Source organism: Arachis hypogaea, chromosome 15, assembly GCF_003086295.3.
Source record: "Arachis hypogaea cultivar Tifrunner chromosome 15, arahy.Tifrunner.gnm2.J5K5, whole genome shotgun sequence".
NCBI lineage: Eukaryota > Viridiplantae > Streptophyta > Magnoliopsida > Fabales > Fabaceae > Arachis > Arachis hypogaea.
The window spans coordinates 4,679,187-4,700,444 of record NC_092050.1 but is presented as its reverse complement, the minus strand read 5'-3'; the positions used below and the strand labels follow the sequence as shown (position 1 = coordinate 4,700,444).

Below are 21,258 nucleotides of genomic sequence, written 5' to 3'. Positions count from 1 at the left end.
TTATTCACTTTTTTTTTTCTATTTATATGTTGGTAATAATTTAATAAAATTATTGCTCTCTAAACTTTCCTTAGCATTATGTTAACGGTAGTTGAATTAGGAACAAATGAAAATTTATGATTTATATTTTTAAGGAACCAATTTAAACATTTTCAAAAATAAAAGACGATTTTTATTTAAACCTTAATCCAAATGATATAATTCGATGTTGTTAGTGGTAATTGAATGTAATTGTTCTTGGTATTAATAATTGTTAGGAAATGTTAAACGACAAATATTTTTTATAAAAGATAAAAAAATTAATTAATAATATAAATATAAAAATAATCATATTAGATATATATTAAAATTAATTATTATAATTAATTATTAATATAAAATATATATTAAAATATAAAATACATACTAAAAATAAATTAAATTAGATATGTATTTATATATAAATATATAATTATTAACTACGTACTAAGTGATTGCTAATGGCGGTAAAAAGCTTAAACACGGTATAAATCCAAATTTGCCATCGTTAACGGTTAACAGATAAACTGAAATTACACAGAAGAGAATGAACAGCTAAAGGGGCAGATGTTTTAAGTTTTAACCGACATTTACACTTGCTTATTCAATGAGAAAAAAAATGAAAATAATTTGGAAGGTAAAGCCGAAACTGCCTCAACACTTTTCCCTGTGTCACCGTGCACCAACTAATAAGGCGGTTGGATTCTCCCTTGACCCTTATAAATAACGATGCACCCTCTTCCTCTCAGATTCCCCTTCCCACTCGCTTCTCAATCTCACCCCGCTCTGTTTTTTTCTCCCCAGAAACAGAGTGATCATAATCAACAATGGCTCTGTTTTCCTACCACCGACATTCTTCTCAGCCCTTCTTCACTTTCTTCCTTTTCCTCCTCCTTAAAGGTAAAGCTCTATAATTTTTTGGATCACAAAACCTGGGTCAGCTGAAGAATGAAGAAACTAAACTAAGAAACTAACTCAGTCGGGATTGCTCTGTTTTTCCGTTCTGTGCAGGGGTTTCAGGTGCAACATTCACGTTCGTAAACAAGTGCGATCACACAGTATGGCCAGGGATCTTGGGCAAACCAGATATCGGAAGCACAGGTTTCGAGCTCTCAAAGGGTTCCACAAAGAGTTTCCAAGCTCCTACGGGCTGGTCGGGAAGATTCTGGGGCAGAACCGATTGCAAATTCGACGATCAAGGCAAAGGAACATGCGCCACCGCCGACTGCGGCTCCGGCGAGATCAACTGCAACGGAGGCGGAGCCTCTCCTCCGGCCACCCTCGCCGAGTTCACTCTCGGCACCGGTTCCATGGACTACTACGACGTCAGCCTCGTCGACGGCTACAATCTCCCCATGATGGTGGAGGCCAGCGGCGGCACCGGCTCGTGCGGCGCCACGGGATGCGGCGCTGACTTAAACAAGCGGTGCCCGTCGGAGCTTCGAGTGGAGGGCGGTGACGCGTGCCGCAGCGCGTGTGATGCATTCAAGAAACCGGAGTATTGCTGCGACGGAGAATTCGGAAACCCTAACACGTGTAAGCCATCTGTGTACTCTGAAATGTTCAAGAGTGCATGCCCCAAATCTTATAGCTATGCTTATGATGATGCCACCAGCACTTTCACTTGCTCCGATGCTGATTACACCATCACATTTTGTCCCTCTTCTCCGAGGTAAACAAATCATTTCATTTTTTAAGTAAATTTAATTTTAATACACTATCAAATGAGTTAATGTGTACATGTTTTTTAATGTAGTCTAAAATCTTCTACGGATTCATCCCCCAAGGCAGCGGGTTCAGATTCGGGTTCGGATTTAGGGTCGGGGTCAGGTTCGTCGGTGGAGCAGTCGGCACTAGGTTCCACATCATGGCTAGCGGATATGGCTACGGCCACCGGGTCGGCGTCCACAAGAAGCAAGCCTTTTGGGGGATCAATTTTGGTGGCGGTTGCTTTCTTTCTTTCTCTTTTGCTAGCTTAGTATATTCGTGACACTCTTCAAAGTGACATCTTGCATCCTTATCTTCCTTTTGGAGAAAATGGGATTAGTGGCATCATATATGATTGATGAATTGAATTACTATGTAAAGTATAAAAGAATTTCAATCATTAATTTGTTGCGGAATTGTTATTTAATTAGTGTTATTTGAAATACTAATCATTCTTTAATTGTGAACCTTTGGAAATGGAAGGTAGGGTTGGGTTGGGGAACCAAGGACATTCCCTCGATTAGAATGTGATTGGCAATGCTTGTCTTAGAAATTAATGTTTACTCGATTTAGTGGGTTTTGAGGCCCATCACCTTTATGATAGGAAATTTCAAAGAAAAATGGCAAGTACAATTATTTATTAACACCAAGGTTCTGAAACAAATCGGTTATCGAACCGTTTTAGTTATTAGTTTATTGGTTTATAAGTTTAATCGATTCGATCGTAGTTAAATCGAAAAAATTATTTTATAATAAAATAATAATAAAATATAAATAAATACGTTAAAACATAATTATACTCTAATATAAATTTTAAAATATCATCTAAATTAAAAATACTACATAAACTAGAATGTTATGATCTCATTTAAATACAAACTCAAGTCAAATAACAAAAATAACCAATCAAACATAAAATACTAATATCTAACTGATTCAAGTTTGTCATCAATCATCAAAATCTACCATAATAATACAATCTAACAACTAATCAATTTATTAATGATTCAATGCCAAATCAGCAAGCAACCCTAAACCTAACAACTAATCAATTATCAAGGTTTCAACAATAAACTATAACAATTAATCATACTTCAAGCAATCAGCTTCAACAATTAATCATTTAATAATGTTTCAAGCAGTCAGCACCAAAAAATTAATCATTTAATCATGCTTTAAACAATCAGTTTAAGCAGTCAGCACTAAACAATCAGTTTAAACAATTAATCGCTTAATAGTTAATAATGCTTTAAGCAACTAGCACCAAAGAATTAATCAGCAACCAGCACCAAAAAATTAATTATTTAATAAAGAACTCTAACTAATGCATCTAAACAAATCAAGGTTTATGTAGAAATCATGACAGTTATGCTATGATAGCCATTTGGATTTTGGACCTGTAAAATATTCCCTTTTCCTCTTGAATGGTTCATATTCTTCTTCGTTTTACAAATTAGATTATGTAACTAAGCATGATTTTCAGTCACATATAAGAATACTTCTCTGATGCATGCTAGTTAATAAGAGGAGTTACTTCAACAATTATTATTACAACAAATTAGATTTATACCTAGGATTAGTGGAAGACAGTAAAGAATGCAGAGCTGACGGCAACAAGAACAGTGGCTGGGGTGGAAGGGTCGAACAGGGCTGGTGCCAGTGGAAAGACACTTCGCGACGACCAGAAGTGGCGGCGGTGGCTGCGGCTATAATTTCCACGGTTGACTTCGTGACGGACAAGGCTGTGCGAATTTTCAAGCTGGCTCAAAGAACTTGCGACGGTGAGTGACTTCCACGGAACTTGCGACCGTGACGGTGGCTGGACGGAGGGTGCGCCGAAAGCTCAGAGTGGAGATTGGAGGCATGGTAACTGAGAGTGAGAGGTGAGAGTGGAGGGCTGGAGGGTGGAGGCTCAAGAGTGTTGTCTGGGTGAAGAACTGAAGAGTGAAGACTGAAGGCTAGGGTTCTTCTGGGGGCAAAACGCAGCGTTTTGGGCAAAAATTAAAAAATTTGCCAGGTCACAATTCGGTTCGATCGACCAGTTTTTGACCGATTCGACGGTTCTACTTCAGTTCTTGAATTTAACAGTTTTCTCTTCTGTCCGAACTGTATTTATTAACGGTTTCTGATTTGATTGGTTCGACTGACCAATTTGAACCGATTTTCAAAACCTTGATTAACGCACTAAATTAAGGGATTTAATTAGAACAGGTTTTAAGGGTGTGGAGTTATTGAAATTTTTTTATTCAATGTGTTAGAAATATAAAAGGTTTCTGAAAAATATTTTTTAATGATTTTTTATAATGCTTTTAACTATTACCTTTTAGCTTGTTTGGAAACCATTTAATATGAGAAAAGAATTTTATTTTTTTTTAAGAAAAGAATTTATTTTTATTTAAAATTCAATTTCATGATTTGGAATAACTATAATATATTAATGGAATAGAATTCACGTTTAAAGAGTGTGAGAGGTGATTTGAAAATTGGATCCTTTTTGGTCTGATTTACAAATGAAGGAAAAATGGAAATTGAAATTCTCAAAGGAATTCAAATCATTCATTTTTAGTTGTTCCAAAGCAAAAACCAAAATTCAACTCTTGAGTGAATTCTAATTCCTAGCATTCTAAACAAGCTCTTTAGCAAGGTTCTAAATTTTAAGAGAAACACAATTTAATGTTGTAAAGTTGAAGTTTAGTAATTTTTACATAGTATACCATGTATGTTTTTATGTAAAAAATTTTGCTAAATATGGAAATTTTATCTAAAAAATTCAAGAATATAATGTGTTTTTTAGAGGTACCTAAAGCAAGTTTTTGTGATTTGGGCTTGAAAAAGAGGTTAGAGATGGCGACGTTAGTGCTGGTCTGTCAGTGGTGAGAGTATATGTAAGGTTATGTTTGTTTCTGAGAACAAGATAAGACAAGACGCTAAAAATAAGATACAAAAGATAGAGATACAAAATTTTGTGTTTTTGTATTCTGTTTGGTGATAAATTAGAACAAATTATGAAAATATAATTTATTCTCATTTTCTTCATCCAAAAAATTTTAAAAGAAAAATATAATAGTAAAAAAATATAATTGTAAAAAATTAATAAAAATAACCAAAAAAAAGTTGTGTCCTTCCTGGATGGACATAAAATATACTAATTCAGTGTCTCTGGACACAATATTTCTGTTCATGTCTTATCTGTCAGACATAATTTTATATCTCTGTGTCCTTGTCTCAGTGTTATGTTTTTGTAAACAAACGTTACCCTAAGAGACATAAAATTATATTTGACAGATAAAACATAAACACACATATTGTGTTCAAAGATACTAAATTAACATATTATTTTGTGTCTTTTCTATTAAAAAAAACAAAAAAATATTAACAAAAGATACGATTTATTTTTTATTTTTTATTACTTTTTTTATAATTATATATTTTATCATCATATTTTTTTTCTAAAGTTTTTGTATAAAATATAATAACAAATTTTGATTGAACTTTTATAATTTATTTTTTATATTTAATTTATCATTAAATAAAATATAAAAATATTAATTTTTTATATTTTTATTTTTGTGTCTTATTTTAATATCTTATTTTATTATGTCATCGTAACCAAACACAGTTTATAAGATAACGAGAGTTGTTTATTTGGTTATTAGATGTGACTATGACGGTTTAATACTTACTTATAAAAGCTATATAATAATAAAAAATATAATTATATTCTTGCATCAAAGGGATATATATATATAGTAATAATTAATTTAAGAGTTAAATAAAGGGTTAATACTCAAATTTATTCCTAAAAAATTATTTATTTTTTAAATTAGTCATTAAATAATTTTTTTAGTCATATTAGTCCCTGAAAGATAAAATGTAAGTCAAATAATCCTTTCGTCAGTTGAATGATGACGTGTCACATTAAGTGCCACGTGGCACGATGACGTGGCAGATCAGTGACACATGTCACTTGACATGTAAAAAAGGTTTTTATAATAAAAATAGTCCTTAAAAGTCCAGACGTAAGTCATTTTCATTTCTAAAATTTTAAAAATTAATCAAACTAGTCCTTATATAATTTTTTTATAATATTAAATTTATAATATTTTTGATACTACTAATTTTAATATTATTTTTTAAACCTTAATAAACAAAATTTTCTTTACATAAAATAATAAAAATAATTAAATTTTTATAAAGTTATTTTGTCATTTATATTTTAAAATTTTACATTTTCAAATTGTAATTTTTTCATTTAAATAAGTTTATCAAATTATTGTTGATTATATATTTAAAAATTTAATATTTTAAATTTTACTAAATAATATAGTAATAATTATTTTAAAATTTAAATCTTTTAAATTTTTAAAATTATAATTTTTATTATTGTTTAATTTATATAGTAAAACTCAATAATTGAAAAATTAATTTATGGAATCACTTTTTGAATCTTAATATTCTAATATAATTTTTTAAATATTTCATTTAAAACACAAGGAATTTTATTTTAATACGAAGCATATCTATTTATATAATGTACTAGTGTGGAGTAGCCTGTGTTATGCATAGGTATAATATTTCCTATTTTATTTTATCTCATTGATTTATGAAATTAAAAGAAAAATTATATAATCTATCTCAAACATATGAAACACTCACAAATTTATTATGATATTTGCATGTATTACACTTAAGAAGCAATTCGTTTAGCATAATAATAATAATAATAATAATAATAATAATAATAATAAAGCAACAAATTTTTAATATTTTGTAAAATTTAGAATTGAAGTAAAATTTGTGGATCTTCTTGAATTTTAGCTCTAAGTATTACTATGATTACATCCTATATGTAAGTAATACCTTAATAGAAAAAAAAAGATGTAGTAGAAAAAAATAGTGGTATAACTTTGTTTAGGTTAACATACATAAATTTTATTTTGAGCATATAACTTCGTTTAGGTTAATAAATACATACATTTCAATTTTGAGTATATATATTCCACCAAAATGTAATAATGTAAGAAAAAGATTTTAGAATAGAAAAGAATAAGAGAGATTTTGAGAAGAATTAAAAGAGAGATAATTTTATTGAAAAAAATTTTAAGAAAAAAAGATACAATTACTAATGTTTTGTTTGTCAATTGCATTCTATTAAAATTAGTAGTATCAAAAAATATTTTAAATTTAATATTATGAAGAAAAAATAAAAAAATTATATAAAGACTAGTTTGATTAATTTTTAAAATTTTAGGGATAAAAATAATTTACATTTGGACTTTCAAAGATTATTTTAATTATAAAAAACTCTTTAAATGTCAAGTGTACACTGACCTGCCACGTGGCATGATACGTTATCATCCAACTGATGGAAAATATAATTTGACTTACATTTTATCTTTTAAAAACTAATACGACTAAAAAAATTATTTGAAGACTAATTTAAAAAATGAGTCTCTGTAAATAAAATATGGCAGCATCGTCATGAGTAGAAAATTGTGACAGAATTCTATATATGTGATCTAATTTATTAACATAGAAATTAATATGTGTGGTATTATTAATTATGAAGTATCTATTATTTTTTAGTTAATTTGATTGACAGTTACGTTAATTTTTTGGTGACTAGACAGTTACGTTAATTGATTCTATAATTAAAAAAAATAACTAGTAATAAATATTTGAATTTCTAGTCCTGATTATCAAAAAAATATTAGTTCCATTTCAATTAGTGGTGCAGGAATTAAAAATCTTAAAGTTAAATCAAGAATGAACGGTGTAATGTAATTACTAACAAGAAGACATAATAAGAACTGTTAAACTCAATTATGTGAAGCTGGCAGAAATGTAGAAGATATTTATGGAGATGGTAGATATTTCTGGGGATCAAATTAAATGGTGATATGGGATATATATCAAGATTGGTTCCATCATCCACAAAAAAAGTTATCATTTAATTTAATTGGTTGAGAAGGATATGATATCATCATAAATGGACAATTGCATACAAACAGCTACATAGAAGCATTTCTTTAATTTATTTATTATACGTATTTTTCGAAGGCCTTTTCATGAAATGTCATCATGATATGATGATGAAGAAAGAAAGAAACAACCACACCGAGAATTCTTTAGGGACCAACCAAATATTATAAAGCAAGAATGTCCACGAAAAAGGTGAAAGTGTGACATCTAGTTAACTAAGAGCTAGCTTAATCATAATTAAAATTCACGATTCAAGGCGTAAAATAAACTTAGAAAAATAATTATGATAATAATAACAAATAATTAAATTACCTCGTGTAATTATTATAATTCGGTTGCACAGTTATATTGTATTGTAATATTATAAATTACATATCTCTTGCCGTTGGTAAAAAATATTGAAGTGATAGATTTAATTTAATGAATAAATTATTGATCAAATTATCAATTTTAAATTTAATAAAATATTATATAAATTAAACTACTTTATCTTATTTAACTATATAATATATGTAAAACGTGTCAGATAATAACTCAAAACTTTGATCAACGGCTGCCTTGCTTGATGTAAGGCATGTAAGGTTTGTCACATTGAGGTCACAACTCACAAGTTTGAACTGCAACATTTGGAATTATTTTCTAATACAAGTTTCAAGTAAATGAATCAGTTCGGATTATGGGTGGCAAACTGGCAAAATTTAACAAAAAATAAAAAATAATACAATATCAAACAATATTATTAATTATTTTATTTTATATATATATATATATATATTCTAATTTATAAGTGCTGCAAATTTAAGTGGTGTTGTCATGCTTAGTTCGGATTAATAAAATTGGCTGATTCACCGAATCTTAATAAGAATTTTGGATGATAGAATTATTTTCTAATAAGTTTCAACAAGTGATGAACCAATTCAAAGTTAATAAAACTGATGAAATCACCGTATGTTAATCAAAATTGTTTAGGCTATATTAGGTCAAAATAGTTTTCACTAGTGTTTTTATCCATAATAATATTATTACAGAAATATAAATTTTTTAAAATTGTATTGATTTTACAAAAAGTGATTACAAAAATTAATCCACATTATATAATAAATATAAATATGTAATCATGCATACAGATATAGATATAGATACAAGTTTAGTAAAGAGAGAAAAAAATTAAAAAAGGTGAACGTTCCTTAGCTAAAATCAAAGAGTAGGTAGTTTGCATGATGTTACGTTATATTATAGATTCAAGATTCATATATAACTTACTACTATATATGTGCCTAAAAAAGGTTTAACTTCTAATAATCTAAAATGAGAACTGCAAATAAATTAAAGGATCCTCCCGTATATATAGATCATTATTTATAATGAAATTTAGTTTCCTTGTTCAACAGGTGAAGGGAGTAAGGGGACCAAAAGAATCATGAAAACTCTGAACAGATCGAGTAAATGCATTTGATGAATAGCATATATAATTGCCAAATTATAATTTATTATTTTTTTAATCAATAAATTTAAAATGTATACTAAAAATATAAAAAAGACTGTTTGACTAAAAGTTTTGAACTGGTGAATAAAGGTGTATGTTTGACTAAAAATAAACTTGTTGACTCTTGAGATTTTTTCAATTCGAAATTACATTTCCTGCACCCTAGTTATTGTATTATCCAATCATATCAAAATAAAATCTGAAGTGTAAATATGTGTATTGTATCAGATAATTTAATCAAATATATAAACATCTTATAATAAAAACTTATTTACGTGAATAGTGAGCTAAATAAGATTCCATTTTGCAGTTGCATAGAAATAGAAAGCGATGGAAGTCCTAGTGAGATTCTTTCACGAAAATGGAGACCTTTTGGGATAACAAAAGTACAAAACCATGTGAGCAGTAGTCATATGAAAGAAGCTACTCCCCTTTTCAATGTTTCTTCACGCCAAAGGCAGCAATTGCAATTTGCAAACAAATCTAGTTTCATAAAAATGTGTTGGTCTTTATGATATTCCAATTATATAGATTTTAGTTTTTTTTTTGGATTTTTATTTCATATATTTTGCTTTGTATTAATTAGTTTTTGTTGGTCAAGATCTTAGGTTAGTTTATTAAGCATTATGTTACTAGGTCTAGGTTTGATGTACTTTTACTACTAATAAATAACAAAATAAAAAACTTTGGAGAACAAATTAAAATTGAGAAGAAAGCAATAACCAAAAAGATATAAAATGGGAAGAGATTATTTGCTAGATATGGCACCAATAAGTTATTACCCCAAAAGCAAGAAGCAAGGCTATATAATGCAATAATATGACTAAAGTTTTGAATTATAATTGATTTTGCCAAGTAATGAGGAGATGATAATTGAGGAAAGAGTTCAACTAGGTTCACTCAACTGCAGAATCTCCAGCTCAGCTTGCCAAAATTGCAATTCATGATTCTCTACTTTTCTGTCCCCATTTTGTAGTAACACATTTTATAAAGCTTTTCATTTAATTTTCAAATAACACCACTCTCATGTTAAAACAAAATCTTACATTTAATTATATTTGATCAAGTTCTTCAATTATCAATGAATATATTACATTAAGTAGCCCAACCTAACATGCATGGCATATTTAGGGCCATGTTACTTCACACCAAACGTTTTAATTATAGTTGCTAAATTCAATAATAATTCTATTGAAAAATCAGTTAATCGTATCTTAAATCGATCCAGTCTAATATTTTGACTGTTTAAAAAAAAATCAAACAAAATTTGACAAAATCAGTCGGAATCAGTTCTAAGTTCTAATAACTATAATCCTAACTCGCATCTGTATACTAGATCAAGCGCTAAATTAAAAAAAATCTTATTCAGGTCTTTGTAAAATCTCTCATGCAAATACTATAAATAAATAGTTTAAGTATACGTCTATAATATGCTATTTAATCATAATTTTTATATCTCTTAAACTATTATCAATTTAGGTATCAAATAATCTCTTTCAGATACCTCTATTATCGATTTATTGAATCATCGTCAATTAGAAATCCCTCATATCCCATCTTGAAATTAAGGGTTTGCTCTTTCTCAAGAAAACCAAACGTGTGAATTGTCTTTGATTTGCTTTATCTTTAGCATCTTCCTTAATTTTTAGCATATAAGATATTATTATATATATTTATTAATAAGCAAAATAATGTAAACTGATATCAATTTTATTTGATGATCAACTTTTCTTTAACCAACTTTTTTATAATCAATAATGATCAGCCAATAAAATATATAGTGGATGATAAATATTAAAATGGGAAAAGAAAAATTAAAAAATTAACAAATTATAAACTAAAAAAACTAATTCTAAAAATCTTTATTTCCAAATTAATATATAGCGGCTTCCGTAACAGCTAAGAATGCCAAGTCAAGTCCATGCATAATCTAAATTACAATAGAAAAGCAACAGCATAATAAATCTGCCACTAGTATTGAACTCAAGATTATTTCAACCAATAGAATAATGGTGAAAACTCAGATGCAGGCGATTTTACGTGAAATTGATAGTTGAGAGTTCTTAGATAAAAATTTAGTCAAATCAGTTAAATTATCTAACGATTCTCAGTTATCAACTTCACGTGAAGTCGACTGCACTTGGATTTTTACCTAGAATAATACTTGCTAGCTAGCTTTGCTTTTGACTCAACTCACCTTCATCCCTTTGGTGGAGGACAGATAAATCAAATTACTTGAAAAACTTTGATGAATAATCAAGATAATGAATAATCAAGAAGTAGCTAGCATCACCTTAACAAAAGCTAATTAAACAATCGTCCAGATATGAAATTTCATGCATATATACACACCATTTAATTATAAAGTAAAATATAATAATTTGATTACGTTCTTAACAAGTTAGAACTTTATTAATTAATTAATGATGCACGTAACTATATACACCTAAATTACATGAATGTAATACATTTTATAGTTTGATATATCATATATACTAGCTAGCTAGCTAGAGGAAACGACAAGAAGCATACACACAGTCACGTTTAATCACAATCATCGTACCAGCTATAATGTTTCCAAACAAATTAAAATTGAAAGCTTTTTTTTTTCTCTCTTTTTGCTTTTGTTGGATGATATATATGAACAATTGTCGTTAAAAGAAAAGCTTATATATGTATGATAACACCATACAATACCTTTGCGGCTCAAATTTTTATCTTCATTTGAGCTTTATATGACGTAACTACAAGATCAAAAATGCTAAAAGACCATTAAAATTTATTATTTTTAGTTATCACTCTTAGTTATTAATTTGATTTTTTTTAGTCTAGTGATTCAATAACATAGTTTTAATCCATAGTTTTAATATTGATGATTAACTTACGATAAAAAATAATAAATTCTAATGACTTTTTAACATTTTTCTCGTAAGATAAAATAGTAATGCCTATTAATAACGATTTGATGATCTATTATTTGTCCAAGTTAACCATATTCAATGCAATAAAATTAAGTTTTAATTATTCTCTCAATTCTATAATTTTACTAAATTTTTAATTAGATCTTTATATATATATTTTTAATTAAGTTCATATATCATATCAGATTTTGTATTATAATTAAATATCTGTTGTAATAAAAATATTGAAATTAATAAAATATTTTATTAATCAAAATAAATATATTTAACACTTGATTGAATATTTTGTATAATTTAATAGAATATTCTGTTAATTCTAACGTTTTTGTCACGATAGGGACTTAGTTACAAAATTTGATATAATATAGGAACCTAATTAAAAAAAAATATAAAAACTTAATTTAAAGTTAAATGAAATTATAGAAACCGATATAATAATTAAACTTAAAATTAATAGGAGAACTAATTAAGATGCAATTCTTTGATTAAGAAAAAGAACAATAATAATAATAATAATAATAATAATAATAATAATAATAATAATGATCTTTTTTTCGTCATACATTCATACACCAATAATGAATGTATGAGGAACATAAATGTTACTTGTCATAAAAGTGTTTTGTGATAAATTTTTCTCTTTTCCTTTTCCCAAAATGCACTACAAACACAATCTTTGACCACACAAAAAAGCAAGCCAGGCTAAGGTAAATGAATAATGGGAGTGCATTATATATACGACGTACTAGGTATTGCGATTCCTTTGTGTCCATCCAATTGGAGAAGAATAAATTTGGATCTTAGGAGAATATTCAACATTAATATTGCAACCATGACTGAATGCAAAAAATTGCTTTTGGTCATATATGAAATATCTTAGCATCCATATTATAAACATAGATATTATTTGAATTTGAAGTCTTATATATGACTCCTATCTCACGTGGAACTCTTTTCTATCTATAGCTCTCATTTTTATCTATATAACAAAAAAGTGACATTGCTATCACTATGACACAACATTTTTCCCCATTAACAAAGCAGCAACAGTTATACCACTACCATTTGTATAGGACATGTTCATCTTCAGATGGAAAAGGGTCAAAAAGATCATGCATAAGAAAAAAAAAAGAGTTAATAATTCAAACAAGACTCAAGACAACCACCTTACGTATCATTTATTTATCGGTTCCGTTACGTTATCAACAGCGTATCTGTCAACTTCTACCAACTCTTATTTATAATTGTGTATTTGTATTTCATAGAAGTATGTTCGTAGATGTGTCTAATAAAAATATCTTTTTTATAACTATGTTTAATAAAAATGTCTTTATAGATATATTTTCTGGATGTATCTCTTTATATATATATTTAAAATATATTAATTATTAGACACATCTATGAACATACTTCCATAAAACCCAAATATAAATAAGAGTTGATAGAAGTTGACAGATAATATGTTGCTACCCTATACTTTTCCTTTATTTATTTGCAATGCAATATAACGATAAGGTCAAAAGTGTCTACTGCTTACAAGTATCCTCTTGATTCCAGAGGAACAATAAAGTTAATGTGTGCATGAATATTCATTTCATATATAGTCAAGGAAGAAGAATCCAATTCAGGGTAACAATTTAAGTGACCATTACAATTCATCTCTAGCTTTTAATAGTAAAACCTATATTTTTTAATCAATATATATATTTTTCATATTCCAATATATATTTTATACAAGTAATTAAATTTTGTTGTACAAATAGCATAATTGTTAAAAAAATTTACATTTACCCCCTCTCAAATTTTCTATAAATTTGGATCGTCTAAATTTTAAATTTATATTTTAGAGGGTAAAGTGTAATTTTCTACCCTTGAATGGTTTTTCTCTCATATTTATTCTTGGTCCTACTTATAAAATAAATGGTAAAAGATCACACTTTACTCTTTAAAGTGAAATTCAAACTTTAGAGAATCCAAATCCATTAATAATATTACTTTCACTTATAAGTATCTGTGTTCTCTTTTCTGTGTTGTTGTTATCCATGCCTATTAGAGATGCGATATAGTAATACATTTACTATTTTCTTAATAAAATACAAATTTTAAAAAGATATGTTGATATACAACAACATACAAAATAGATGTATTTAGTATGATGCCAAAAAGTTAGATCACATATATATTATACATAAGATAAATTTTTATTACAATTTTGTCCCTTCAAAATTTTTTAATTTCACTTTCTCCTTTTATCACCAACAACAATAAGGATAAAAATGATTTTTAATGAGAAATATGTTTATGTCTCTTTATTAGTATCTTAATAACTAAACAAACTATATGTATTTATTTATATGATTATATCTGTATTTGTGTATGTGTATCCGATAAAGACACAAAAATCGAACTCTTGACTTTTTAAATTTAGAATTTTAGTATCATGTCATGATACCATTTATCTCAGAAGTTTACTTTGATAGAGAAAGGTAACACTAATGATTATATCTCTAATACTCTCTAAACTTTCATTGTATACATTGTACAAATATTTTATTAACTCCCATACTTTCTCATATTTTCTTTGTTATCAAATATTTTCGATGTGCGTTTTTATATCAATTTTTTATTCCGAGACAGTAAATAACACAGCCAAACGTTAACATGACCCATATATATTAATATATATATATATATATTAAATTGAAAATTTAAGGGGGTTTTTTCCTTTCTGGATGTCATAAAAGTGGAAAACATGCTTAAGAAGATAAACAATTAATGAAGCCCAGGTCCGATATATCCCCTTAGCCCATACCTTTCTATTTCAATCTGCATGGGCTTTTAATCATAGGCTGTCGGCCCAGATAAAAAGAGCCGATGCCAAAAACCTAAACCGTAAAGGATGTTTGTACAAAAACAAATAATAGCAATAAAGCACAAAGAGAAATAAACCAAAAATTTCGCCCAGATAGAATGTTAAGGGGGAAGGATGGAGGCAGGGGATGGCTCCTGGTCTCCATTTCCGCCCTCATTTGTTTTTCATTTCCGTTGAGGAATATTGCTTCCATCATTATTTTTCACTGTCATTATTCTCCGCGACATTCTATTCTCCGTCTACATAATAATTATAACTAATTATTAATTTCTATATGAATAGAGCTGCACATATCTAACTTATACAAAAACTGCAAAATTTTATACAAAAAATTAAATGATACGATGGTGGTTTCTTTCGAAATGACATAGTTGGAGCACGCAACGACGAGCCAGAGGACAAAACAGTGGACGATGTGGGAGACGTAGCAACAGACAAAAAAATGAACACGACAGCAGAGTTATGAAAAGGAACGCTGCAAATAGAAAGCACGACGCGGTGAAGGTGATGGCACGGTGAAGTGTGACGATGCGGTGAGAAGGAGAATGGCGAGAGGGTGGCTGCAGAGGGGTTGGATGGAGTATGGACAGCGTTAGAGATCTCTGAATTAAAAAAAGGTTATGCAAATGAAGATTATGAGATTTGGGTTTCTATATATGTGTGTATGAAATGACTAAAAAACATATATGAAATAAATTATTAAAAATAATTAAAAAAATTTATAAATTTCGAGGAATAGCGGAGACGGGGACAGGGCGGGGATCCCACTCGAATCCCATTCGAGACAATTTCCGCAGGGATCCTTGCGTCTCGGGGAGTTTTGTCCTCCCTAGGCCCAGAATCATTAAATTCTTAAATAATAGCTTTTGACTTATGCTTGCTAAAAAATATTGTAAAAAACTCTGAAATAAACATAAAACCGCTTGTTATATAAATAGTTATTAATACCAATACTGGCAAATCATATGAGTTTGGAGTTAAAAATAACATTTATGAATATTATCAAATGATACATATATCGACAATTTTGCAAGTGTTTTAACATAAAACCCTAAAGCATTGAGCATGTCCTGCGCTATTGGATTGAATTGGCAAGGCTTCTTGTGTCTTGATAGATGTTGTAATAAACCTTATTTGTTCTAACAGCAAGAAGCACATCCAAGACACAGCCAAATAGAGAAGCAAAAGCCATAATGACATAAACAAGCCTATAACAATGTGCACCAATGCAAGTGTTGCCCCCACCAGGCACACTTGTGGCTTCAACATCATATAGGTAGCCAGCAATGAGGCCAGAGAAGATGAATGAGCCAATAGGAAGGTTCAGAATTAGAATGTTGTATACTATGCCATAGTATTTAAGCCCAAATAACTCTGAAGCTGCTGCTGGTGTTATTGTAAAGTAAACTCCATAGCATATTCCCACTACCATTGAACCTATGTATAGTGACCCTGGCAATGCCATAGCCAATGCAATGTACCCTATACTCATAAGGATTTGTGCACCTGCATTCCATACTAGCCTTGGCATCCCTGATTTTCTGCAATATTAAACTTAATCTCAATATTTGTTCTGTATCCTAGAAGATGGAAACTCATTTGCAGATGTGAAGTTGCTAGTTAAGAACTGTTAGATAATAATTTAATCAAACATGTCAAATTATTTAACAACTTCATATGAAGACAGAAAAGAACTTGCCTGATGTAGTATTCTGAGAGCGAGCCAGAAACAATGCGTCCGAAGAAACCCCATATGCTAATGAAGGAAATGAAGATTGAAACATCGGAGTAACCAAGTGCTTCTCCCATCTGCCCCATGTTCATCACACACATTCCTGTTCCTACTCCACAAAGGAAAGACACAAACATGATCCAAAATTCAATGGTTCTCACCATTTCACCTATGCTATGTTCCTCCCCTATAACAGGCTTTTGTTTTATAATTTCAACTTCCTCCACCTTCTTGTCCCCATCAAGCAACGCTTCATGAATTTGTTGTTCTTCGTCTAGATCAGTACTATTGAAGATGATCACATACAAAGGCACAAGAAGCGGCATGACCAATAGGATAAGAAGCCCAGCTGTGAAAATCAAGGAAAAAACATGGCCATGAATTCCGCTAACATCAAAGGCTAAAAGATAAACAGCTACCATGACAGCAATGAAGTTGAATGTGTTGAGGAACTGAGCTTCTTTCTTCTCTTGAGCACAAGTGGAAGCCGGCGGCGTTTCGCGAAGGAAAACAGCAGCAATGCAGCAAATGACGGCAGGAACAATGGTAAGCATTAGCAGAAACTTGGAAGGGTCTGAGGAGAACAACGCAGAACATATGTCAGTGAAGATTGCAGTGCTGAGTCCAACATAACCCTTTAGAATCCCAGAAATTGGTCCTCTGTTCTTCGGGAAGTTCCTCATACAAGTAACAAGAACTGCTGTGTTCATCCATGTTGTGCTGTTTCCCCCCATACACAAGAATACACACATCTGCAACACAGTTTAAACTTTTAAAATGAGTGGTTTCATGACATAATATTTAACTCTATATTCAAAAGACTTGTAATTATTCATGTTACCTCCTCTTACCCGTTTAAATTTTTGAGACGAGTAATTCCATGACAATAATAGTAAATTACTTATTTCAAAAGCTTAATCTGACCGGTGTTAATTAACAGTAAGTAGTTAATTACTTACCAGCCAATAAGGGAGTGGAGTAATTGTTTGGCTGACAACAAGGTATTGAAGACCATAACCAATGAATCCCATGGTGGCTCCAATAATGAGAATAAGTGAAGTAGAGAAGTGATGAGAAGCAAGACCAGAGAGAAGACCAAAGGCCTTGCCAACATCCTTAGCAACAGAGAGATTGTTGAGTTGCATCTGTGATAGAGACATTAGGGACTTCAAAACATCGGAGTAGTTGGCGAAAGTGTAGTTGTTTCCACATATTGCTTGAACCCATATGGCGGTTACTAGTCCTATCCATTTTCCACCTTCTTCTCCACCTACAACCCTGGCAAATAACGACATTATAATCTCTTTCTGTAATTTGGTTCTGATGGCTCTTTAACGGTGCCACTCATTTATTTATATGTCCCCATTCACTCGTTAAGTCGCTGAATACCAAATTGTGGGATCATCAATTTATTATTATGATTACGTGACAGAGGGTTATTTATCTTCATGCATCAATACCATGACTATGAGACTATGACTATTCTTGTCAAGTATAGGAGTATGTCTGATATTATTAATTATGGAAAAGTTTTGGGACAGTAATTTCATTAAATTCTGGCTAGCAAAAAAAAAATTATTAAATAAAATTTCACATAAATTTCACACTATTAAAATCATTATTAATAGTTATTTAATGGTTATAAATTATAAAAGTTGTTGTCCTAGTACTCCTCTATTATTATTTCTTAATAAGATAGGATTACATATTAATATATGACACGTGTTTGATTGATACAAATTAGAACCTGGATTTTGATAAAAAGGAGCATGGTTTTGCATTTCCGTGAGTAGTGAGTGTGAGTGGGTGGGTGGTTTTGACCAATGCCAAGTTTCCAAATTAAATAATTTTTTGGTACAAGCTGTGTCTATTCCTCGGCGCGTCTTAGGATACGCGTTCTCCGCTTGTCCATCATTTTACTGCTGTGCATCTAGCATATATATTAGATAATTATTTTAAATATATATATATATATATATATATATATATATAATTTGAAACAAAAATTATTTTCTTCATTCTTTAAAAACATTTCGATTATTTACAAAAAATACAAAAAAAATCACTTGACATAAAAATCAAAAAATTTTAACTATAAAAATATTTTATTTTTTTAATTATATATAAAAAATAAAATAAATCGTTTAAATTTTTTCTAAAATATATTTAATATCTTATCCTTGTCGTTACAATATCAAATTCTTCGTTTTATTTTTTGGTTTATTTTTGTGAGTAATTTATTCCAATTAATTTACAGAACCTGAAAAAAAAAGCCATTTAGATAATTATTAGTTTTTTAATGCTAAAAAATAATAATATTTTTTATTTTATTGATAAAATAATTGTATCGATAAATACTACTCATTTTAAAAGTTTAAACAGACAAGAAGAGACAACATGAATGATTATATCGGTCTTGTAGTGAAATAAAATAATCCAATGGAGAGAGGGGTCAACCAAAAGCTAAAGCATCTTGTTTTTTTTGGCAAACAGCTGCTGGTGTAGTGTGCGGTACCCTGTGATGGATATAGAAACTTAACTGCTTCAAACCAAGCAACACAGCCCCTAGATATACCTCCCTTATTCAACATCCATATCTTCATGTATCTACTAACATTAACATATATATTACTAGTATATATGCTCGTTCAACTTCATCATTCTCTCTAGCTATATAAATATCCACTATTGTTTACGGTTCCATATGGCTCTTCTAATTGTACCTCGTTGGTTGCTGTCCCTTGTTCTTCTCCTTCACTTTCTGTTGTGTTGCTTAGGAGTCAATGTTGTCACCGTTAATGTTGCTGCTGCCAAGGGCCTTATCAACACCGGCTACCTTTATCTCGATGTCAGGTCAAACTGTTTACATGTCTTTTCCTTTTGGTTTAAACTTTTTGGATAAGAAATTTTATGACACATTCGTGTTTATTCTTTCTAATCAAATAAGTAACTAATAAGGAAACTCAATGTTTTTTGGTATAATAGAACTGTGGAGGAGTTTAGAAAAGGGCATGTAGATGCTGCTAAGGTCGTTAACATTCCATACATGTTGGATACACCCAAGGGTAACAATCTTTTTCTTTTTCTTTAATCTTATCATCATCATAACAATGGTAGGACTTCAATGAATTGAGATTATTCAAGTTTTGATTTTGGGGTGCAGGTAAGGTCAAGAATCCAGACTTTCTAAAAGAGGTTTCATCTGTTTGCAACAAAGAAGACCATCTCGTTGTGGTAACTCTTATCTTCCTCCTCATTTTGGATTTTCAGTTTGTTGTTTTTTTTTCTCTAACATTTTCTGGTCTGTATTTTAGGGTTGTCAAAGTGGAGTGAGATCTCTGTATGCAACTACCGATCTTGTTGCTGATGTAAGTGTAGTTCATCCCTCATATTAGATAATGTAAAAGCCATTATCACTCTGCCTCAAATATATAGCAGAGGCTATGCTTATTTGTGTATTATAGGGTTGTATTATCATGTTGTGTATGTGCTTTCATGAATGAGAAGACTAATAATTTTGTGTTTGATGTGAATTTGTAGGGCTACAAGGATGTGAAGGACATGGGAGGAGGTTATATGGAGTGGGTCAAAAACAAGTTTCCAGTGAAATCATCATTAGGGAAAGAGGATCTCTAAAGTGTAGTTGATGATAGGAACATGTTCTTCATCTTTGACTTGTACAATTGAAATATGTAGTTTTTTTTTGTTAATTGTTTGTATCCAAAGTGTTTGGCATACACAATACTCATTAATTACTTGTGGAAGTCATCTGAATCAGGGTTATAACTTTTTGTAACAGTTCTGCTTACAACATTTATGTTGAATAGTACTGTTACTTTGAAGGTTGTAACTCTTTTTTGTTTCTATAGTAAATATAGACCTTTTAGAAAGAGGACCAGCAACCTTGAAGAATATCAGAATAACATCATGTAGCTCATGGATCAAACTCTGTATAGACTTGGAATTGTTTGAACTTTTCAAATGGGATTCATTGGACTAATTAGTACAAGGATGAGAATCAGATTAATTTGGAACTAAGCATTTCCCAGTAAGATAGTTTTCATATAAACCCAAAAGGGAATATTGAGTGAGAGAGGGTAATAAAATTTAACTATCTATATACTCTTTTTATTAGCTTAAGTTGTTTGAAAGAAATAGTTTTATGATATGATATTTTTTATGATTAAAAAAATGTGTAGAATTTAATCTTTGTTGTCTCTTAAATAGGATAGTTAATAGTTACATTTGTTCTGGTAATTGTGATTTTTGCATCAGTTTTAGAAAGATAACTTTGTTAATAGGCAGCATGAAAAAGGCAAAAAATAATAACCGACAATTTTTTTTTCTTATAAAAGATCAAATAATAATAACAGTAAAAGAAATATGATAAAAATAACAATTAATTAATAATTATAAAATTATTGGGTTGGCTATACACATATTCACAAAATTGGTCCATGCATGTTGGATCTATAGCATGGGGCATTGCCATATTGGTCAAAAAGTAATCATAATAATATTATTGAATGATGGTTACAGA

The 21,258-nt window shown here is 29.7% G+C and overlaps 3 protein-coding genes across 4 annotated transcripts; 2 read left to right on the top strand and 1 right to left on the bottom strand.

Moving 5' to 3' along the window:
• The first annotated feature begins 460 nt into the window (after positions 1–460).
• LOC112747734 (thaumatin-like protein 1) lies at positions 461–2,192 on the top strand. 2 transcript variants are annotated; one of them, XM_025795919.3, is made up of 3 exons: positions 461–918; positions 1,030–1,690; positions 1,775–2,192. In XM_025795919.3, exons 1-3 carry the CDS (start codon positions 846–848, stop codon positions 1,995–1,997), a joined length of 957 nt encoding a protein of 318 aa, XP_025651704.1. In that variant the 5' UTR covers positions 461–845; the 3' UTR covers positions 1,998–2,192. The 2 variants fall into 2 exon arrangements, with proteins under 2 accessions (XP_025651704.1, XP_025651705.1); XM_025795920.3 differs by lacking the exon at positions 1,775–2,192 and having other exon boundaries at positions 595–918; positions 1,030–1,694.
• A 13,702-nt stretch (positions 2,193–15,894) lies between these two features.
• LOC112747731 (protein NUCLEAR FUSION DEFECTIVE 4-like) lies at positions 15,895–18,201 on the bottom strand. Its single transcript, XM_025795917.3, has 3 exons — positions 17,678–18,201; positions 16,686–17,470; positions 15,895–16,527 (listed from the first exon to the last, which is right to left on the bottom strand). Exons 1-3 carry the CDS (start codon positions 18,011–18,013, stop codon positions 16,062–16,064), a joined length of 1,587 nt encoding a protein of 528 aa, XP_025651702.1. The 5' UTR covers positions 18,014–18,201; the 3' UTR covers positions 15,895–16,061.
• An 897-nt stretch (positions 18,202–19,098) lies between these two features.
• Positions 19,099–20,727, top strand: LOC112747732 (thiosulfate sulfurtransferase 18-like). Its single transcript, XM_025795918.3, has 5 exons — positions 19,099–19,571; positions 19,704–19,783; positions 19,882–19,952; positions 20,033–20,086; positions 20,259–20,727. Exons 1-5 carry the CDS (start codon positions 19,423–19,425, stop codon positions 20,352–20,354), a joined length of 450 nt encoding a protein of 149 aa, XP_025651703.1. The 5' UTR covers positions 19,099–19,422; the 3' UTR covers positions 20,355–20,727.
• Positions 20,728–21,258: the final 531 nt, after the last annotated feature.